The 17,788-nt window shown below is 40.3% G+C and overlaps 1 protein-coding gene across 4 annotated transcripts in view; it reads left to right on the top strand.

Moving 5' to 3' along the window:
• Tspan12 (tetraspanin 12) overlaps positions 1-17,788 on the top strand; it is a 104,021-nt gene that overhangs the window by 39,419 nt on the left and 46,814 nt on the right. For all 4 annotated transcript variants that reach the window (XM_038320383.2, XM_038320385.2, XM_038320382.2 and 1 more), the window contains exons 4-5: positions 5,235-5,317; positions 6,422-6,557. In XM_038320383.2, coding sequence (XP_038176311.1) covers positions 5,235-5,317; positions 6,422-6,557 — 219 coding nt within the window. The remainder of the gene's footprint in view (positions 1-5,234; positions 5,318-6,421; positions 6,558-17,788) is intronic.

Raw genomic sequence — 17,788 nt, 5'->3', positions numbered from 1 at the left:
CTGTTCCTGTAAGTTACACTTCTTGATTTTGTAATGTGAGAATGACTTATTGAAGTGATTCATTCTCATTTTGGCTTAGTTCCTTGGTGTAGCCATGCTCCGTTTGTGCCTTCCTTTACCACTTTCTCAGCCTCAGTGAGTAAAATCACTCTTTGAGGAAGAGATTGTTTTCAGGCATTTACGTCATTTATTTTTAAGGATGCTTGCTTGCTGTGGTAGAAGGCTTGGTGCTGATATTTATTTTTGACTAGCGTCCCAGGTACAGCAAACTGCAGTGTTTGCTAGACACCTGTCAGAATAACACAGTGACACATGGTAGACTGTACAGTGCACAGTCTAAAGCTTTCCTCTACTAGTTTCTGACCTGCATTGTAAATCATTACATTGCCATTTGGCCAGCATCTTTCAACAGAAATTTTCTAGCAAGTGAAGTTTAGTTCTGCTAAAGATCTCTAGTACTCAGTTTGCTCAGAAAACAGAAGACGTTCCATGTAGTTTAATTAATTTTCCCATCCACTCACCTCTCTTCAGTTGAGCAGGTAAAGCAGGAGCTGAGATAGACGCTCCCGCAGCAGGACTGCAGCAAGAGCGTTCAGAGTGCTGTGGGTACAGAGGGAGTCTCGAGACAGTCTTTCCATTTTAACAGAGGCTTGGGCTGATGTCCAAGGAGAAGTGGAGGTTACTTTGCTTCTGAGGACTGGAAGGCCAGGGCGGGACAGAGTGACTGCAAGAACAGACACGGGACCTCGGGAGGTATGCACGGTATCCTTTGCAAGGGCTTCCATCTTTGTTCACCTGTGGGAACAATCTGCCAGCAAAGACAATGGAAGAACAGTTTAAAGAGAGAGTAAAATGGCCTTGTGTGACTGCTGCCGGCATTTAAACTTCACTCTCGAGGGAGATCAGGGAAAAGGCAGTCGGAGTTGGGAATAATATAGGGACGGCTGTGTGCTGAAGTATGCTTGATCCTGTTTTGTGGACTCGGAGTCTATGGGCTGGAGAGATATCTTATGGAGATGGTTGCTACATCCTGACAAGAGAGGCTGGGGCTTTAACTAGTCCAAAGCAGCAGGAAATGGGGAGGGATTTGCCAGATGCCTCTCAGGAACCATGTAAAGGCTTCAAAACTAATTAAATGTCCAGTGAGGAAGAGGGAGAGGTTCAGGCTGTCTGCCAAGATGCCAGTTGATATGATTGAAGGGCTCGTTATCCCATTCACTAGGCCTGAATACACCGTGAGGGGGACAAAAGAGCAAGCAGAGCTGAGGTTGGTTTCAGACATGCTAAGATTGACAATGGCCATCCAGTAGCTCTCTGAGGTCAGTTTCAGAGATGCTAAGGTTGAGAATAGCCGTCCAGTGGCTTTATGGGCTGTCCACTTGGTAAACCTTCACATGCCCGGTAATTCCATTTCCGAACTGATTTAGGAACAGTCTAGACTCTCACATTAAGAAAGATCAAGAGAAACTCTCAGGTTGAAAGTGGTATGTGATAATCATAGGTAATAGATTTGGGTCCACTGCATTAAAAGAATCTCCTTTAATGCAGATTTTTAAAAAAATGATCATTTAAAAGTGAAGAAAAACTAAGATCAAAGAAAGATTAAATGTCATACCAAAAGTCATCGGCCATAAAGGTATAGAAGTAGGATTCATAGTTGGAGTTCAGAGTTCTATAGCTTCCCATTGTCATCATGATCAAGGACGTACTCCTTCAGGTGGCTTCCAAGGCTGTCATCTGACTCTTGCCTGCGTGTGCCTTCCCACCAGAGCAATTTCCCTTTCCTGAACGTATCACGCTGCCTTCCACTCTGGAACCTTTGCTCTTCTTTTTGACTGGAAAGTTCTTTTTTATCCTTTCCCTCCTAATTAACTTGACATTGCTCTTCAGATCTCAGGCACCTTAGAGAAGTCCCTTTGACCCTGTGGATTATGTCAGACAGTCCAAAAGGACTTGATAATGCCTCTTGTCCTGTTTCTGCCCTACACTTAGTACAGTCTGCAGCTGTGCATTCACACCTCTGAGGAGTTGGTAATGTGTGTCCTCTTCCCTGGTTAATTGCATCGTGGAGATAGTGTCAGTTTCTTCCCATTAGTGTGTCTCTAGCACACAGCACAGTGCCTAGCCAAGATCAATGCATAGTCTTTGAATGGCATCATGACTTCAAAGCCAAAGCTTTATTCATCCTGCCATTTCAGAAATGTCTTGAAACATACAGTTCAAATGAAATGAATTTCTTCTTTCTTTCTTTCTCTCTCTCTCTCTCTCTCTCTCTCTCTCTCTCTCTCTCTCTCTCTCTCTCTCTCTCTCTCTCTCTCTCTCTCTCTCCCTCCCTCTGCCCTCCCTCCCTCCCTCCCTCCCTCCCTCTTTCCCTCCCTCTCTCCCTCCGTCCCTCCCTCTCTCCCTCCATCCCTCCCTCTCTCCCTCCGTCCCTCCCTCTCTCCCTCCGTCCCTCCCTCTCTCTCTCCCTCCCTCCCTCTCTCCCTCCCTCCCTCCCTCCATCCCTCCCTCCCTCCGTTCCTCCCTCCTTCCCTCCCTCCCTTCCTTCCTTCCTTCCTTCCTTCCTTCCTTCCTTCCTTCCTTCCTTCCTTTTTTCCTTCCTCTCCCCCCTCTTCTATAAGGGAAGAACAGTGTCTAGGGACAACCACTGTTAATCAATTTTCACAATGAAGTTTCCTGAGTGTAAAGTTGAAAATGGACTCAGAAACACAAGGATGAGTTGGACGGGGGGGGGGGGAGAGGGGGGAGAATGGGTGGATATGATCAAAATACATTATACTCATGTAGGAAATTCTCAAAATGATTAAAAAGAAAGACATTCAAGGATGGAGATATCAAGATCATTTCTTACGTTGTAGAGCAACGAAAGTGTTCTTTATAACTGCAAAATAATTTAAAATAATGAAATATCTTACCCCTGTGACTTTTACAAGGTTAAGAGTCACTCATTGACAAGCAGATGTGAGATGAAAGGTGTGGAATACAGGTTCCTGAACAAGTGACGGGATAGTAAGTGATCACTGTCTTCCCAGCAGAGAGCCATTCTTAATGGCGGGCAGGACAGGAGCTTGCCTTGGATGCTTTTTCTAGAGAGCCTGTTTCGAGGTCACTGTCTGCATCAGCTTAGACTGATTACCATCTTAGATGACCATCCATCAGCAATAATTCTGAAATAACAGCTGTTCATCAAAATGCCAGAAATGTTAAACGTCAGGTTAAGTCAAATTGCTTGAGTGTTATTCTTGAGTCTTAAGAAAACACAGACATATTTGAAAAGATTTCAGCTAAAACAGGGAAATCTTCAGAATTCAGAAGCCAACTTTCTCTTTTTAGCAATGGTTTCTAGGCAGAATCATTACCAACATGTTTTAGGTAGTTTGTTTCTTCTTGCAGTTTTGAGTTAGGAGAATTTTAAAGCACATATCTACTTGGAAGGACTGTAATTAACCCCTCTTTCCTCATTGCTCAGTACCAGTAGCCACGAACACACCCTGTTCCACTTTCTGCTAACCTTCCCTGCCGGGCATGGCTGTTTATTACTGCCTCTCAGTCATAGTGAAACCTCATCCACAATTCACAGTAAAGCTCTCGAAAGTCAGGGACCTTCACAAATAAATTGAATTTGTGTTCATACCTAAAAGAATAGTCAAGGTCTTAGTATTTTTAAACATCGGTGTTAAAATTTCTCCAGTTGTCTACAAATTCCTTTGATATTGATTTGTTTGAATCAGAGTTCAGAGAAGGCCAGCATATTAAATTGGGCATGTTTTGATCTCCTTTTAATCTTTAACAGTTCTTCCTTTACCTTTTGAAATTTGTGTTTCAGTGTCTACCTTTTTTTTAAAGCAAAGAAACAATTGTGTTTGTTTTGTGAAATAATCTCACGTTCTTGATTTTTTTTTTTTTTTTTGGTTTTTTTGAGACAGGGTTTCTCTGCAGTTTTTTTTAGAGCCTGTCCTGGAGCTAGCTCTTGTAGACCAGGCTGGTCTTGAACTCACAGAGATCCGCCTGCCTCTGCCTCCCGAGTGCTGGGATTAAAGGCGTGCGCCACCACCGCCCGGCTCACGTTCTTGATTTTATTTACTGTATCCCAGAGGTGGTGACGAGATCTAGACCTTGTGTTGTTCCCATAAACTGATACAATTGGATGCTTAGTTGGGTTCAAGCTTGACTTTTTCGGTAAAAATTCCTTATCTATATATCACTGGATCCCGCCGATTGCTCAGATCATGGGACCTGCAGTGTCTGACTGTCTCTCTTATTGAACTAGATGGGTTGGGTGGCTCTGTTATCTGCAGTGTGATCTTTCTGTTCTTCACAGCTCTCTCCGCCTTTCATGGCTGCAGTGGTCTTCAACCCTGCCAGTGAACGGGAGCAGCTGGAAAACTTTCACACCAATGGTGCTTTATTTCTGCTCCAAGGGCTGGTATTCTCTAGGCTCAGGAGTTGCGTGAGTCCTAGGTGACTGTCTGCTGTACAGACAGACTGAGAATTTCTCATCTGCTAATTTCGTCTGGCGTTGAAGAATTTCCTGTATAGTTTCAATGTTTCAGGAGAAGTTGTTAAAAGGCGTTACTGCAGTATAACGGCTGCATGCATGACTAGAAATTCTGTTCTTAAAAAATCTCACTAAGTCTTGGGCTCTGCCTTTACTTTGTATAAGAAAAATAGAATAAAAATAAGTAAGAGGTTCTCATTTTCTGAACAGTGATTTGAGTGTCCATCATGCCATAAAGATAATCATTGATTTTAGAACATAATGATGTTTCAAACCATTACATTTATTACTATTATTCTAATGTTCACTTTGTTTGGATTTTAGTCTACAGAAGTGTTTTTTTTTTTTTTTGTAGCTCCTGTGACCTTTTTGACAATGTTTAATTGTTCAGGAACCATATTTAATTGCTTCATTGCATTTAAGGATGACAGTTTTAGAGCCATCTTAGACTTAAAAGTTGAGTTCTCCTTAGGCAATTTCGTCACTGAACTTGAGGCCACTCACTTAAGTGTGCTTGTCTGTATCCTGTTTGCAGATATTCTGTTTCTTGTTTATGTGATTACTATATAGACTAGCCAGATGTTTATGGTACCAGTAAAATTCAATAGAAAGCCCATAAGTAATTAGGAAAAACATAAAAATAATACAATAAATCCTTCACTTAAGGTTGTTAATCTTCAACTGACTGTTAGAGAAATCTCTGGTAACCAGCTTGTTTGTTATGTCTTCTCTTTAGTTAATGTCCATCAGTGTCTTGGCTGTCTCTGCTTGGATGAGGGACTACCTGAATAATGTATTGACTTTAACTGCAGAAACAAGGTAGGCCTGTTATCATTGAATCTTTTTGCTTGATCTCCCCAGGTCACAGTTTTGAAAAGTCTTTGCTCTAATCTGTTCGTTGAAGGGTTTTCCTCGACTATCTGGTAAAACACTTTTTCCTGCCTCTGCACCTTCATTGCTAGAATTTACTCCTTCCTTCCTCCCTCCCTTCCTTCCTCCCTCCCTCCCTCCCTCCCTCCCTCCCTCCCTCCCTCCCTTCCCTCCTCCCTCCCTCCCCCCCTCCCTTCCTTCCTCCCTCCCTCCCTCCCTCCCTTTCTCCCTCCCTCCCCCTTCCTCCCTCCCTTCCTTCCTCCCCCTTCCTCCCTCCCTCTCTTTCTCCCTCTTTCCCTTCCTCTTCACCCCCTCTCTTTTTTAAACATTCTCATTAAGGAATGCCGCTAGTCCTGTAGGATATCAGGTAACATGGACAATTCTATGATCAGTAACACACCAGTTGCCTGGCTTGTCCTTGTCTCTGAGTGGAGACTGTAATATATATCACCCCGAGTCATGGTAAGAATCAAGTGAGAAGAAATATTTTTGAAAGGACTTTAGTACAACAGTACTATAAGCACTGAGCAATGGCTAAGTTTCATTATCATCACGATCACAGGCTCTGGTTAGTGACTATATATATATATATATATATATATATATATATATATATATATCTTGTCAAAAAAGCTCCTCCTTTCCTTCTCCTGTGATTATCCCCCAATTTTGCTATTCTTCCCTCACATTAGAAAGTGAGCAGTTACCAGAGAGAACAAAAGTGCTGTACCGACTTCAACTTCAAGTTTAGGCAAGAGGGCAATCAGCTGGCTGGACCTTGTGTGATTTTCTTAGGCTGGTGCTTGGGAGCCCACACTTAAAATGTGTTGGGGTAGAAATGCTGACAGCTACATAGAAGCACCATAAGACTAAAACAAAGATAGAGTAAGCAAGCAGATAGACACAAAGCGATAAAAGTCACCAGCTTTGGAAGGCTGATGGCTTGCGGAACCAGAGCTCACAGTGGCATTTCTTCAGTGTCTGGATCTGGGGAGCGTTTTGATCTCGTTGGTAATGCTCTGTTCATCTTGTGATACGATCTTCCTCTTTTAGGGTAGAAGAGGCGGTCATCTTGACTTACTTCCCTGTGGTCCACCCGGTCATGATTGCTGTTTGCTGTTTCCTTATCATCGTGGGAATGCTGGGATATTGTGGAACAGTGAAAAGAAATCTGTTGCTTCTTGCATGGGTACAGTGTTTACACCTTCTCTTTATTAAACGTGTAACATCACCTGATAATGCGCTGCTATGAGTCCATAACTGTATTAGCAACTCTAAGAGGTAGTCATTATTCAACATGCTGTCGGAAGGGAACGTTCTTTCCATAAGAGATAACTTTGGTTCAAATATTTGCTATATTTGCATTATGAGGCAGGAAGATGACATATGCTATTTAATTATTTCACTCTGGCCTTGTTTTGACATTTTCTTTCATTTTTTTTCTTTTCAGTGGTATAGACCTTTCTCCTTTAAGGGCCAGATTTGAGGTGTCATAATGAAAATTTTTATCTTTTAAAAAACCCACCTGGCTACCCTATTTAGAAATTTAGGTAGGGAGATGAGATGTATGGTATATTGTAATCACCACACTGCTTTATATAGTCTTGTGGATACGAGAGAGTCTCGAGTTCTTTAATAATATTTTGCTTTTTTATTTTTTAACTCTGAAAGAGTTGTACTAAATTGCCTTTTAAATTGCGTTTACTCCTTCAGCTTCTATAATTAATTTTATAAATAAAGACTGCTAAACTTTAGAAATTAAAAATGAGAGTCTATTAAAATAGTTTGCATGTACATTTCTAGAAGAATACTGAAAGCGGCATTCCTGTGCCAACAGGCAATGAGCCTGCTAACATGGAAATTGTGGCCGTGAGGGGCTCCAGAAACATTAATTCATTGAGTATGTTCCTTTCTTTGTAGTAGGTTCCCAAATGAGCAGTTTGCTGGTGAGCTGGATCTTTGGGCAGCATGAAAGTTGTACTTTTTAGCATTTAGAGTATTTCCATAGGGCAAATACTCCTAGCATGGCTGACTTCAAGTTACCAAGATGACATCACCGAATGTGGGTCTGGGGAGGAGTGAGTACACACTGGCTTACCACAGCCAGCTTGCTCAGATGTGTGCTTGCCAGGATCCCATCCAGGCCAATTCAAGCAGAATCTTAGTGTGAAGCTGAATTCAGCTTTAAATGTCACAGGAACAACCTTGGATAAATTATCTGTAGGTTCCTTAGAGAGTAATTCCCAGGTTGAAGAATAGAAATTATAAGCTGTAGAAAATAAACCATACTTACAGGATGGAAAATGTACTTAGCACCCTACTTCACATGTGGACATAGAGCGGAAAGGAGAATTGTAGTAGAAGGGTTTCCAAGCTTATGATGCTCTTATAATATCTTTAAAATACCTGAGTAAGTTTGTGAATTCATGGAATGACTTTATATAAGTCTCTTATATAAATCCGAACACTGTGCAATGTATTTCAAAGGTAAGAACATCTCAGCAGCCTTCTTAAGAACCGCAATGCTGCACTGTTCTCTCAAGACCAGTTTCTTTTATATCTAGTTTCAGTTTGATTGGTGTTTTCTGCTTCCTTCCAACTTTTACTCTGGATGGTTCTTGGAAAGCAGTATGAGATGAGTTGGATCAGGTATGTTATGGAACCACAAAAACTTTTGAGAACACATTTTAAAAACCAATTATGTATCCCACTAGGTTGTTTCAATGCTAGCAAAAAAGCCGGTAGAGTAATTCAGTCTGCTACTTGACATGTGACCCAGATTTGTGAATGAGTGTCTAGTTTGTGATGTAGGAAAAGGCCTTATACTATGCAAAGGCATGGAGGACTGAGGTCCTATTATCATTAGCTCATTTATTCATTCGTTAAACATGTATCAACATGTATATGCTATCTGATTTTTTTTGCCGTCAGAACAATGCATGTGATAGATGGATAATTCCACTATTGTCCGAGAAGACCTCTAACATGGTCTGAGGCTAGAGAGGAACAGATCTAAATGCAGCCTTGAGGGTCAGCACCGGTCTAGGCTTGTCGTGGTTGAGCACATCAACCTTATTTCCTTTTTCTGTCTCTTCTCCCTTCTTTCTTTGCTTGTGTTCTTTTTTCCATGAGGTTTCTTCAGGGCTGTTGCTGCCCTCCTAGTCTATAGGTGCCACTTCATCTTGGTTCTTCCTTCAGTCAACTGTCTTTGGGAATCCAGTCTCCAGTCTCCTTACAACGTTACTATTCACTGCAACCTTCTAGACCCTGCTCTGTCTAAACCCAAGCACGGGTTCTCCATTGCTAAAAATAAACTGTGCTCTCAACCCTCAGTGGTCTATCACACATATATCTGCTGTTCCTCAAGCTGTTCGTCCCCCAGCTTCCTCCCCAAGGCCCCCCGCCATAGTCTGTCCCCATGGGTTGTGGTTCTACAACTGCAGGAACTTGGCCACCATTTCTGTTCTTCTTTGGTTTGCTCTGTACAAGCTCCCAGGACATAGAGTTTTCTGCCTCTGCTATTGCCTTGCCTAACCCAGTGTAGTTCAGCTAAGCCAATACGTCCATGATTATATTACTTCTGTTATGCCCTAAGCCTTTGATAGTCTCCCCACTGGTTAGTAAAGTTTTTAAAAGCATCTGGAACTTGCATCAAGCCCTTCTGTAGCTAAGCCTTCCTCTTCCGGTTTTAGTGCTCTTACTTACTTCATTATTCTCTAGGTAAGGTGTATTTCTGATCTCTGGACAGTTTTTCTTCTTCTCCCCTTTTCCTGCTTTTATTCTTGCTGTCTCTTTAAGAGTTCTTTCCTTAACACTTTTGTTTAGCTATTACCATTCCATCAAGACTTATCTGAAATGTTTTCTCCTGAAATACTAATAACAATGATGAGCAAAGTAATAGATAATATTTTTAGGATGCTTCTCATGCTAGACACTGTAGAGTTTTACCCAATTACTGTTATATGTAATTTCTTACATCAATTAATCAACTTTATCCTTCCCACATCTCTAATGAGATAGCTACTATTATAGTCAGATAATTAAAAGGGGACTCTAGATCACAGAGATGTTAAGCCCTTCCCTGAGTCTGCATAGTTTTTAAATAGAGAATTGGCCACTCATACTACGGCAACCAACTTGAATAACATACATTTTGCTATTTTACTGTATAAACATGGATTTTTTCCTAAGTTCTTCGTAATGTATGGTTGCAGCACATAAAATATTTTAGATGTGGCTGTTGACTTCAAACATGACAGTAGTTCTTTGACAGCTATGTTAAATGAAGCCCAGGGAGCTTGGTAACCAGCTCAAGGTCACCGCAGGGCTGTGGCTCAGCTTTGGTGATTCTGATTCCAAGGACAATTCTCACCGGGCCTTTTCTCCAACTTGGAATTCCAGTAAGTTGCCTTTCTCATAAATCTCTTGTTATGTAAGATTGGTCAAACCTGCCATACTCTGTGCAGCCACTCACCTAAAGAATAAATGTCTACTAAATGCAATTGGAGTCGTGAAATTAGAAGGCTGTGAGAGTGGGTGACCAGCACATTAGACTGTATATGGCCCCTGGGAAACTGTGAGAGGAGATGGATGAGTTGGCTGTTGGGAAGATTTAGATTACAGAGGGAAAGGCTTGGTTAAGGGGGCGTCAAGTCAGTGTAGAATGGGACAATATTAAATCTTGGGTAAATATTTGTGAAGCAACCATCATGGCTTCCTCTTTGATGTTTCTTTGCCTTTTATCCTAATTGGGAAAACTTACTGGAGGTTCATTCTTTTTATTTTAGATGCAAATATTTACGTATGCACAGTGTGTTTCTCTAATTTGTTTCCCTGTGTTAGGACTTACTTTGGTTTTAAGACTTATAAGCCACATTAGTGTGCAAAAGCTATTTTTGCTTAGCTTTATTTCTTCAAAACAATTGGTATTTCTGAGAGCTGATGTGTCTCTTGAAGAGTTATGAAAACAGGACTTTTGGTGGGACTGGAACGCCATTCAAGTAAAGTGAAACTGTCATCATCCAGCAGTCCAGTTTAAAACAACATAGGGTCAGGTCTCCTTCCAAACAAATCCTTATAACCCATCTGCCCTTGCCGTGTTCCACCTCCAAGAAAGATACTAAACCAGACTATCTGCAAGCAAACAGACTACGTATTAAAAATCCCGAGGAATGATCATTAACATAATGTAATGAATTATCGGTTTATAGATGTAAGAGTTTAAAACAGCTTGATTTAGGTACCCAAATAAGACACAAGTTGCATAATTAAATTTAAGATAAATAATGGATAATATGTGAGTATATCATGTGTAATGTTCAAAATACGCATGTACCAAAGTATTATTGTTGTTTTTGTGAGGTTTAGTCTGTATTTTTTATGAATCAGGCCACCTTATTCTGATTAGAAATGTTTTCTCCCTCTTTTTTTTTCTGGTGGTAGAGAGAGAGAAAACACAGCCTTGTGTATGCAATACAGGCCAAAGTACAGCTCTAGATTTGATTATAATAGCTATGAAACTTTCATAAACAAGAGCCTATCTTTATGTTTCTCTTTTTAAAGATATGTTCTATGTGTATGTGTGTTTGACTACGTGTGCATAAGTGTACCATGTGTGTGCCTAGTAACTGCAGAGGTTGCAAGAGGGCATTGCATCCCCTGGAACTAAAGTTATAATGAGCTGTGAGCCTCCATGTGGGTGTTCAGAACCATACCCAGGTCCACTGTATGTAAGAGTAGCAAGTGTTCTTTACCACGGAGCTATTTCTTCAGCCCTAGAAATGTATAGTCCTCTGAACAGATTAAGAATAATTAAATTCTAATTACGAGACCATTTTCATTTTCTCATAGGTCAGAAATAATTGGGAAAAGAAACTTGGACATGCAGTGACTTTCAAAGTAATTTCAGTAGCACCAATTCCTTCCATCTTTCACAGAGAAATTGAAACTAAATGGAAATTGGTTTTAAGCTGCAGATAGGCACTCCCCACGGCTTTCGTAGTAGACTAAATGAAATTCATTTGTTATTGCGGTTCTGCTCCACTATTAAGGCAGGCATTAGCGAAGCCGTGCCAGCTCCGGGGGAATGTAAACAGACTAACAGACAGACGCTCTTACAGAGTCGACAGCAGCTGATTGCAACCATCAGGTCATTATTTGCCAGCATGGCAGACTAATGTTTCTGCTCCACTGTCAGCACATGACAGGTAGCCAGGGGCTGGTCAGAAGGAAGCTGGTCGACCTGTGGAGGACCTGTACATTCTCTCGTGGAAGATTATGTCTTCAACTTTATCACTCCAGACAACTTGCATACGATGACTGAGTGTGTGGAAGCATTTCAAATACCTCCTTAAAATATGCAGTGACTGAACCGGCTCTGAATAATTTCCTTTGTGGAAATCAAAGAAATCTTCAACAATCTTGAGGGAGGGCTGTAGAGATGGCTCAGGGGTTAAGAGAATTGCCTGCTCTTCCAAAGGTCCTGAGTTCAATTCCCAGCAACCACATGGTGACTCACAACCATCTGTAATGGGGTCTGGTGCCTCTTCTGGCCTGCAGGCATACACACAGACAGAATATTGTATACATAATAAATAAAAATCCCCAAAAAACCCAACCTTGAGGGAGTTTCCTCTTTTTGAATGGCGTTGTTTAAAACCATAATCTAAAGCCAATATATATTTATGTAGTAATAAATTTTCTACAAGCCTCTGATATAAAATTTTACCTTAGGTAGCTATCTTTTATAGTTATGAAGATGCTCTAAGTGATCAAGTTAAAATACATCTATTAAGTAGACTGTTTCTTGTCTGGCTTGACGTTTGGAGTTGCGAAGCTAACAACTTTACTCCTAAGTTGAGATCCACTGTGTCGCTTTTCACCTGCTCTGCACCCGTCAGGCTTTCCCTTTGGCTTCTCAGAAAGCTTTCCTGATGATGAGCCTTGGGTAGGCTAGTTACAGAGGAGGAAAAGTAGCGTGCCTGGAGTTACACGGCTGGCAGTGCTGTGGTTAGCATTCAAATGCAATCAATCTGTGTGCACACCCATGCTTGTTTCCCCATAAAGTACCGCTATAACGTGTCTGATCGGCCACACTGGCCATGCGTTTTTAATGCTTAGCTTTGCTTTAGTTATTACTACTACCCACTCTATTTATAAGAAGTCTAATCTTTACGCTTTACTAAGACTTTTACCACAGTTACTCTCTCTAACTAAGTCTGTCAAAGGACCACACAGGTTCTCCTCTTACTTCCTCCATCCTCCCCATTGTCCTTTCCCTCCTCCATCACATGCCCTAAGTTGGCAGCCTGTGCAAGGCACTTTGAGAGACAGCGACCTCTGGTCTGCTCTAGGAAGCACCTTGTTCCGTACTGTCTCCTAGTACGTTTGTGATACTTTTTAGTTAGAGATAAGACTACATCCATTGAATGGTTGACTGCTCTTAGGGTATGCAAAGTTTAAAGTTTGGTGTCAGTGTGGTGGCACCTCATCACTGCACCCTGCCTTTAAATGATGCTCACCACTTTTGCTCCGTGTGCCTGTGGTGAGGAAGGTAGCAACTATGAAATGTCCCCTTTCTCTCCTTTGCTTCCACGGGGCCTCTTTTTTGTGAATTTCTTAGGCAAATATCAAATAGTAGCTATTCTTTTAAAACCATGTAGCTCTTTAAATGAGTTGAGAGAAACTCTTTTGCACAGAGTCTTAAAACAAGAGGGCAAAAAATGAAGGTAAAACATGAGAAAATGAAATCCTGTACATCAATGAATAAACTAACTTTCAGAGGAACCGCTTAGATCAACTATGTAATGGCCAATGATATTGATTACTAGGTAATATTACAAATGAAAAACCATTTAGACATTTATCTTTTAAAGATTGGAATTTATATGCCTTCATTCCCTGGGAGATAAAGAGTGGTAATAGGCCCTGGTTATAAGTCTGGAGTTTAAGATAAATCTTAGCAACTCAAATAACAAAAGTTATTTTTTTTATAATTATTTGAATTTTACTAAATGTGGAAATAATATAGTTATACCTATCTAGTAAGTAGTACACAGAATTTGGAGTAGTACTCCAAAATAAATAGCTACTCTTTTTTTTTCTTTCAATTGTCATTACTTCTGTTCCATACCTTTAGTGTTTGGAAGCTACAAATGTGCTCAAAATGATCGCACCCACGAAGACGTTGTAGAAACAGTGTGTTCAAGGAGATAGGAATTTTCATTAGTTGCTGCTTGCTGATGTAAGAATTGTTTCTAATTAAATAAAATTACGAACAATTTCAGGGTGTCTCCCAGGTAAGACCCTCTTCAAATATTTTACAATTTCAAGTTCTACTTAGGCTTCACACCACTGAATTTGAAGCAGATATAGTTGAGGTACAGTTGGGGTGGGTGCTAGGCGCTAGGCTAAGGCTAGGGACTGACTGTCCTGAATATCACATGCATGATTGGCAGTCTGAAGTTTTTAAGCAGAAGAACGATGCCCTCTGGCTCATCTCTAGGGAGCATCCCTGGTAGCAGTGTGTGCTCTTAGTTTCTTTGGGGCCTTTTGCTCAGCAGTCTGGAGGAAGATGAATACCTGCCTATTCTACTCTGGGCTGAGGTCTTCTGTTTATAAAACACTTTTTAATGACGGAAGAGAAAATTGAAGAGATTTTTTAATGCTCTCAAGATGCCTTTAACTGTAAAGGTATTCATTGTAAATAAAACTGTAGCAGTCTGAGTGTCTTCAGTGCAGATTTGATAGCAAAAATATAGCCATCTTGCTAAATTGACACCAAGAAACTGCATGCTGGCCTAAGATGTTTTATGGAAACAACTGAGCACCTAGAGACCTTGTTGGAGGATACAAAGTGCTTATTTGCTATGCTTTTGGGTTGAGCAAACAGTTCCATAGACAGCAGGGCGTGATGGTACAAACCTGTAATCCCAGGCACTCAGGAGGCCAAGGGAGGTGGACTTCAAATATGAATCTCGCCTCTGCTACAGAGGGAGAATTCCCACCAATAAAAAGTTCTGCTGACAGCTCATTTACTTAAGGATTGTGGTAGATTGAGATTGACTTAATGTGATTAGAAGCATTGACTTGGAGATAACGTAATGCTTGACTCAGTCATCATGCGTTTGTTTATGAAAGCAGGTTTCCAAAGCTCATTACTTTTCAGCATTTTCCCTTCAAATATTTGTTTGTAACAATAGAGTATTTATTTAAAATTGTTTTGAAGTTGATGAGGTTTAATTTATACTTTTCCTGCTGTCATCTAGACCAGTTCTCAACCTTCCTAATACTGAGACCCTTTGATACAGTTACTCATGTCGCAGTGACCCCCACCTATAAAATTATTTCATTGCTGCTTCACAGCTGTAATTTTACTACTGTTATGAATAATAGTGTAAATATCTAATACACAGGATATTTGTATGGCCCTGAGGGGGTCATGACCCACAGGTTGAGAACCACTGATCAAGGTTGAACTGTTGCTGTTTTGGAAACTTGAGATTTAATGATTTTGCCATTCATACATGATTTCCTTCCCTTTGTAGTCAACCATGACTGTCAGTCAGATTGTAAGAGTCCCCAAAAGTTGTTTTCCTTTATTATTATTATTATTATTATTATTGTTGTTGTTGTTGTTTTTATGCATGATGTGTTTGTGTGTGCGTGCATGTGTGTGTGTGTGTGTGTGTGCTCAGCACACGTATATGCACTCACACCTACTAGGATGTGCATGTGGATGTCACAACTTTGGACAGTTGGTTCTCCCTTTCTACCTTTACATGGGTCCTGGGGCTGAGGTGCCTCTACCCATTGAGCCATCTCACCAGCCTGAGAGTTCTATTCTTACAGCTGGCTTTCTGCCTTTCTATGTTCAACTGTATGATAGGGCTCTCTTTTTTTGTGTGTGCTGGGTATGTAAATAAAAATGTAGTTGACAATGAAAGTGTAAAACTCTAAGTGGAGCTTCATGACTTCAGAATGGCCATTCTAACTGTATAAAAGATCACTGAGGTAAACGGGGTTTGGGATTGGGCAAGTGTTTGAGTGACAACCTTAATTTATCTGTCTGGTACTTTTACTTGTGGGTTTATTGCAGTAGAGTGATTTTATTTAATTTTTTTTAAAGAAAATATATTCTTCACTCAGGAAGATAACATTATTTAATTTAATAGGTTAAAAACTATGAAAGAACAAGCTTGTCCACATATAATGCGTAATTGACTAAATGGTTTTAGGAAAATAAAACCTTTTTCTTTAATGCTCTTTCTGGCAATGCTGAGGACTGAATGCAGGGTTTCATGAATGTTAGGCCAGTGCTCTATGACTAAATTATATTCCCCAGCATAGTTTTTAAAAAATAGTATGTATGCATGGTGTGTGTGTGTATGTGTGTGTGTGTGTGTGTGTGTGTGTGTGTGTGTATGTACAAAGATAAATTGGATAATTTAACTGAAAATAAGTGTAAAACACTGTGATTGAGTTCTTGTTTTCACAGTTGTGATGTTTTGAGGTTATGAGCAGGTTTTAAATTTGAGTTTTTGTGGTGATATCTTATCTGTACTCTAACAAATAAAGCTTGCCTGAAGGTCATATGGTTAAGCTAGTCACTAGTTAACTACAGAGGCTGAAAATATTTGACAGACTTTTCTGCAAAGCAGGAAACTTAAAAGACTGGCTCACCTAGTTTGGCAAAATTTGCCAGTTGCTTTCTTCTGTGTTCTGCAGAATGTGTGGCAGACCTTTTCATGAAGCAGGAACCCTGAAGGACTGTCCCACCTTGTTTTGTCAAGTTCAGCAGTCCTTTGTTTGTGGGTCCTGCATGCCCAGCTTATACAGCACATTGTCAAGCAGTCCAGGCAAGAGCAGTTTCTTACTCAAATGGCTAACCTTGACACATTAAAACTAACGTCCATAAGAAGCTTCTTCCATGCCCATCATCTTCTTGAAGTAATTGGTGCTGCCAAGAGCAGGTGTCTCTCACTGTTGAGAAAAGTCTAAGTTCTTTAACATTTTAAATCCATATTCTGTAGGTCTTTGAAGTGCTTGAAAATTATCTATCCATTTGAAATATATCTCTGCATATCTAGAGAACCTAACTAAAAAGACTGTAAGCTTGGCTATTAAAGATGACTATTAATTTGTATATTTTAACTATCTATTACATTTAAAATGAACTGCATAAACATAATGCCTTAAATAAGAGTAGAGCACCCACAGTCTGGGGCATGGATCCACATAAGACCTAAAAAAGCTTTAAAAAAAGAGGGATTCTAGGCCCACAAAAATGGGAGCCAAGTGTAATTTCTTGGTAGCAACATTTTGATTTTTAAGATGGGCTCTTTTTGCTGGTAACATGCTACAGCTCCTTTAAGGGAGAGCTTCCTGATTCAGCAGTAGTGGAAAAAACACTGTGCAGTTTTGAAATGGCAGCTTCCTGGTTTATGCTTCTAGCATGAATTTTGGCTCTTTCAGGAGGCTGAGCACTTGAATGGGGTGTGTGGGCAGCATGCTGCAAGTTACTTGGTGGCTGCATGAGCCAACTGGTTACCGGAGTCGAGGTGGTGAGCATGGCTCCCACCTGGCAGTCTCAGAGGCAGTGAACGGACCTCAGCCACGTTGGACTAGGCAGAGCCAAAAGGCAAAGCAGCTTTAAGCCTAGCCACACTGCTTAGCATTTTAAGAAGTGGTCCCGATCAAAAAGGATTACAGATACACAATAAAGACAAATTCAAATGAAAAAGACCTCTAAATGGGTCACAGTGTGTTTTAAAAGTGTACATAGGCATGGGAGAGAGAAGAAAGTGAGTATAGAGAGTTATAAAAAGAAGTAAATGGTTTTTTAAAAAATAAAATAATGCCTTTAAAAAGATAGAGTAAACATGTACAGAAAGTAATAAAGTAAGAAAAATAAATCACACAAAGATGGAATATGCACAGTGAGCTTGGATTATATATATTATTGTGTTTTCTTTAAAGTTTTTGACTGTAAAGGTGCTAAGTACAGAGAGATATTTCATTGTATGGGCTACTAAGCTAAACCAACATATATACTTTAAATGTATCTTGAGTTCAAAATTTGGGTCTAAGGATAAGTTGCTTTGGAAAAGAGGTTCTGCTTTTGTTTCCACAGAGAATTAGAACCTGTGGATTCCTTCCAGACTAATGTTGTTTGTCCCCTGAAAGGTCACCATGAACGCCCCCCCAAAATTACTTAGTCCAACAAAAAGCAGAAAGCAGTTTGGAGAGAACTATGCCCCAATTCCCAAATTTTGTTCATAAATGTTTACATTTAAAGGGGGACATGCTATAGGGATGGATACTTTGCGTTGGTATGGATCTTGATTTATTGATACAAATTTAAGGTCAATTTTGTTATATGTATGTTTCTGTCCTTGATTAAGGTATTGTATTTTTACAGCT

Source organism: Arvicola amphibius, chromosome 2 (genome assembly GCF_903992535.2).
Source record: "Arvicola amphibius chromosome 2, mArvAmp1.2, whole genome shotgun sequence".
Classification (NCBI taxonomy): domain Eukaryota; kingdom Metazoa; phylum Chordata; class Mammalia; order Rodentia; family Cricetidae; genus Arvicola; species Arvicola amphibius.
This window is presented reverse-complemented; position numbering and strand designations above follow the sequence as displayed.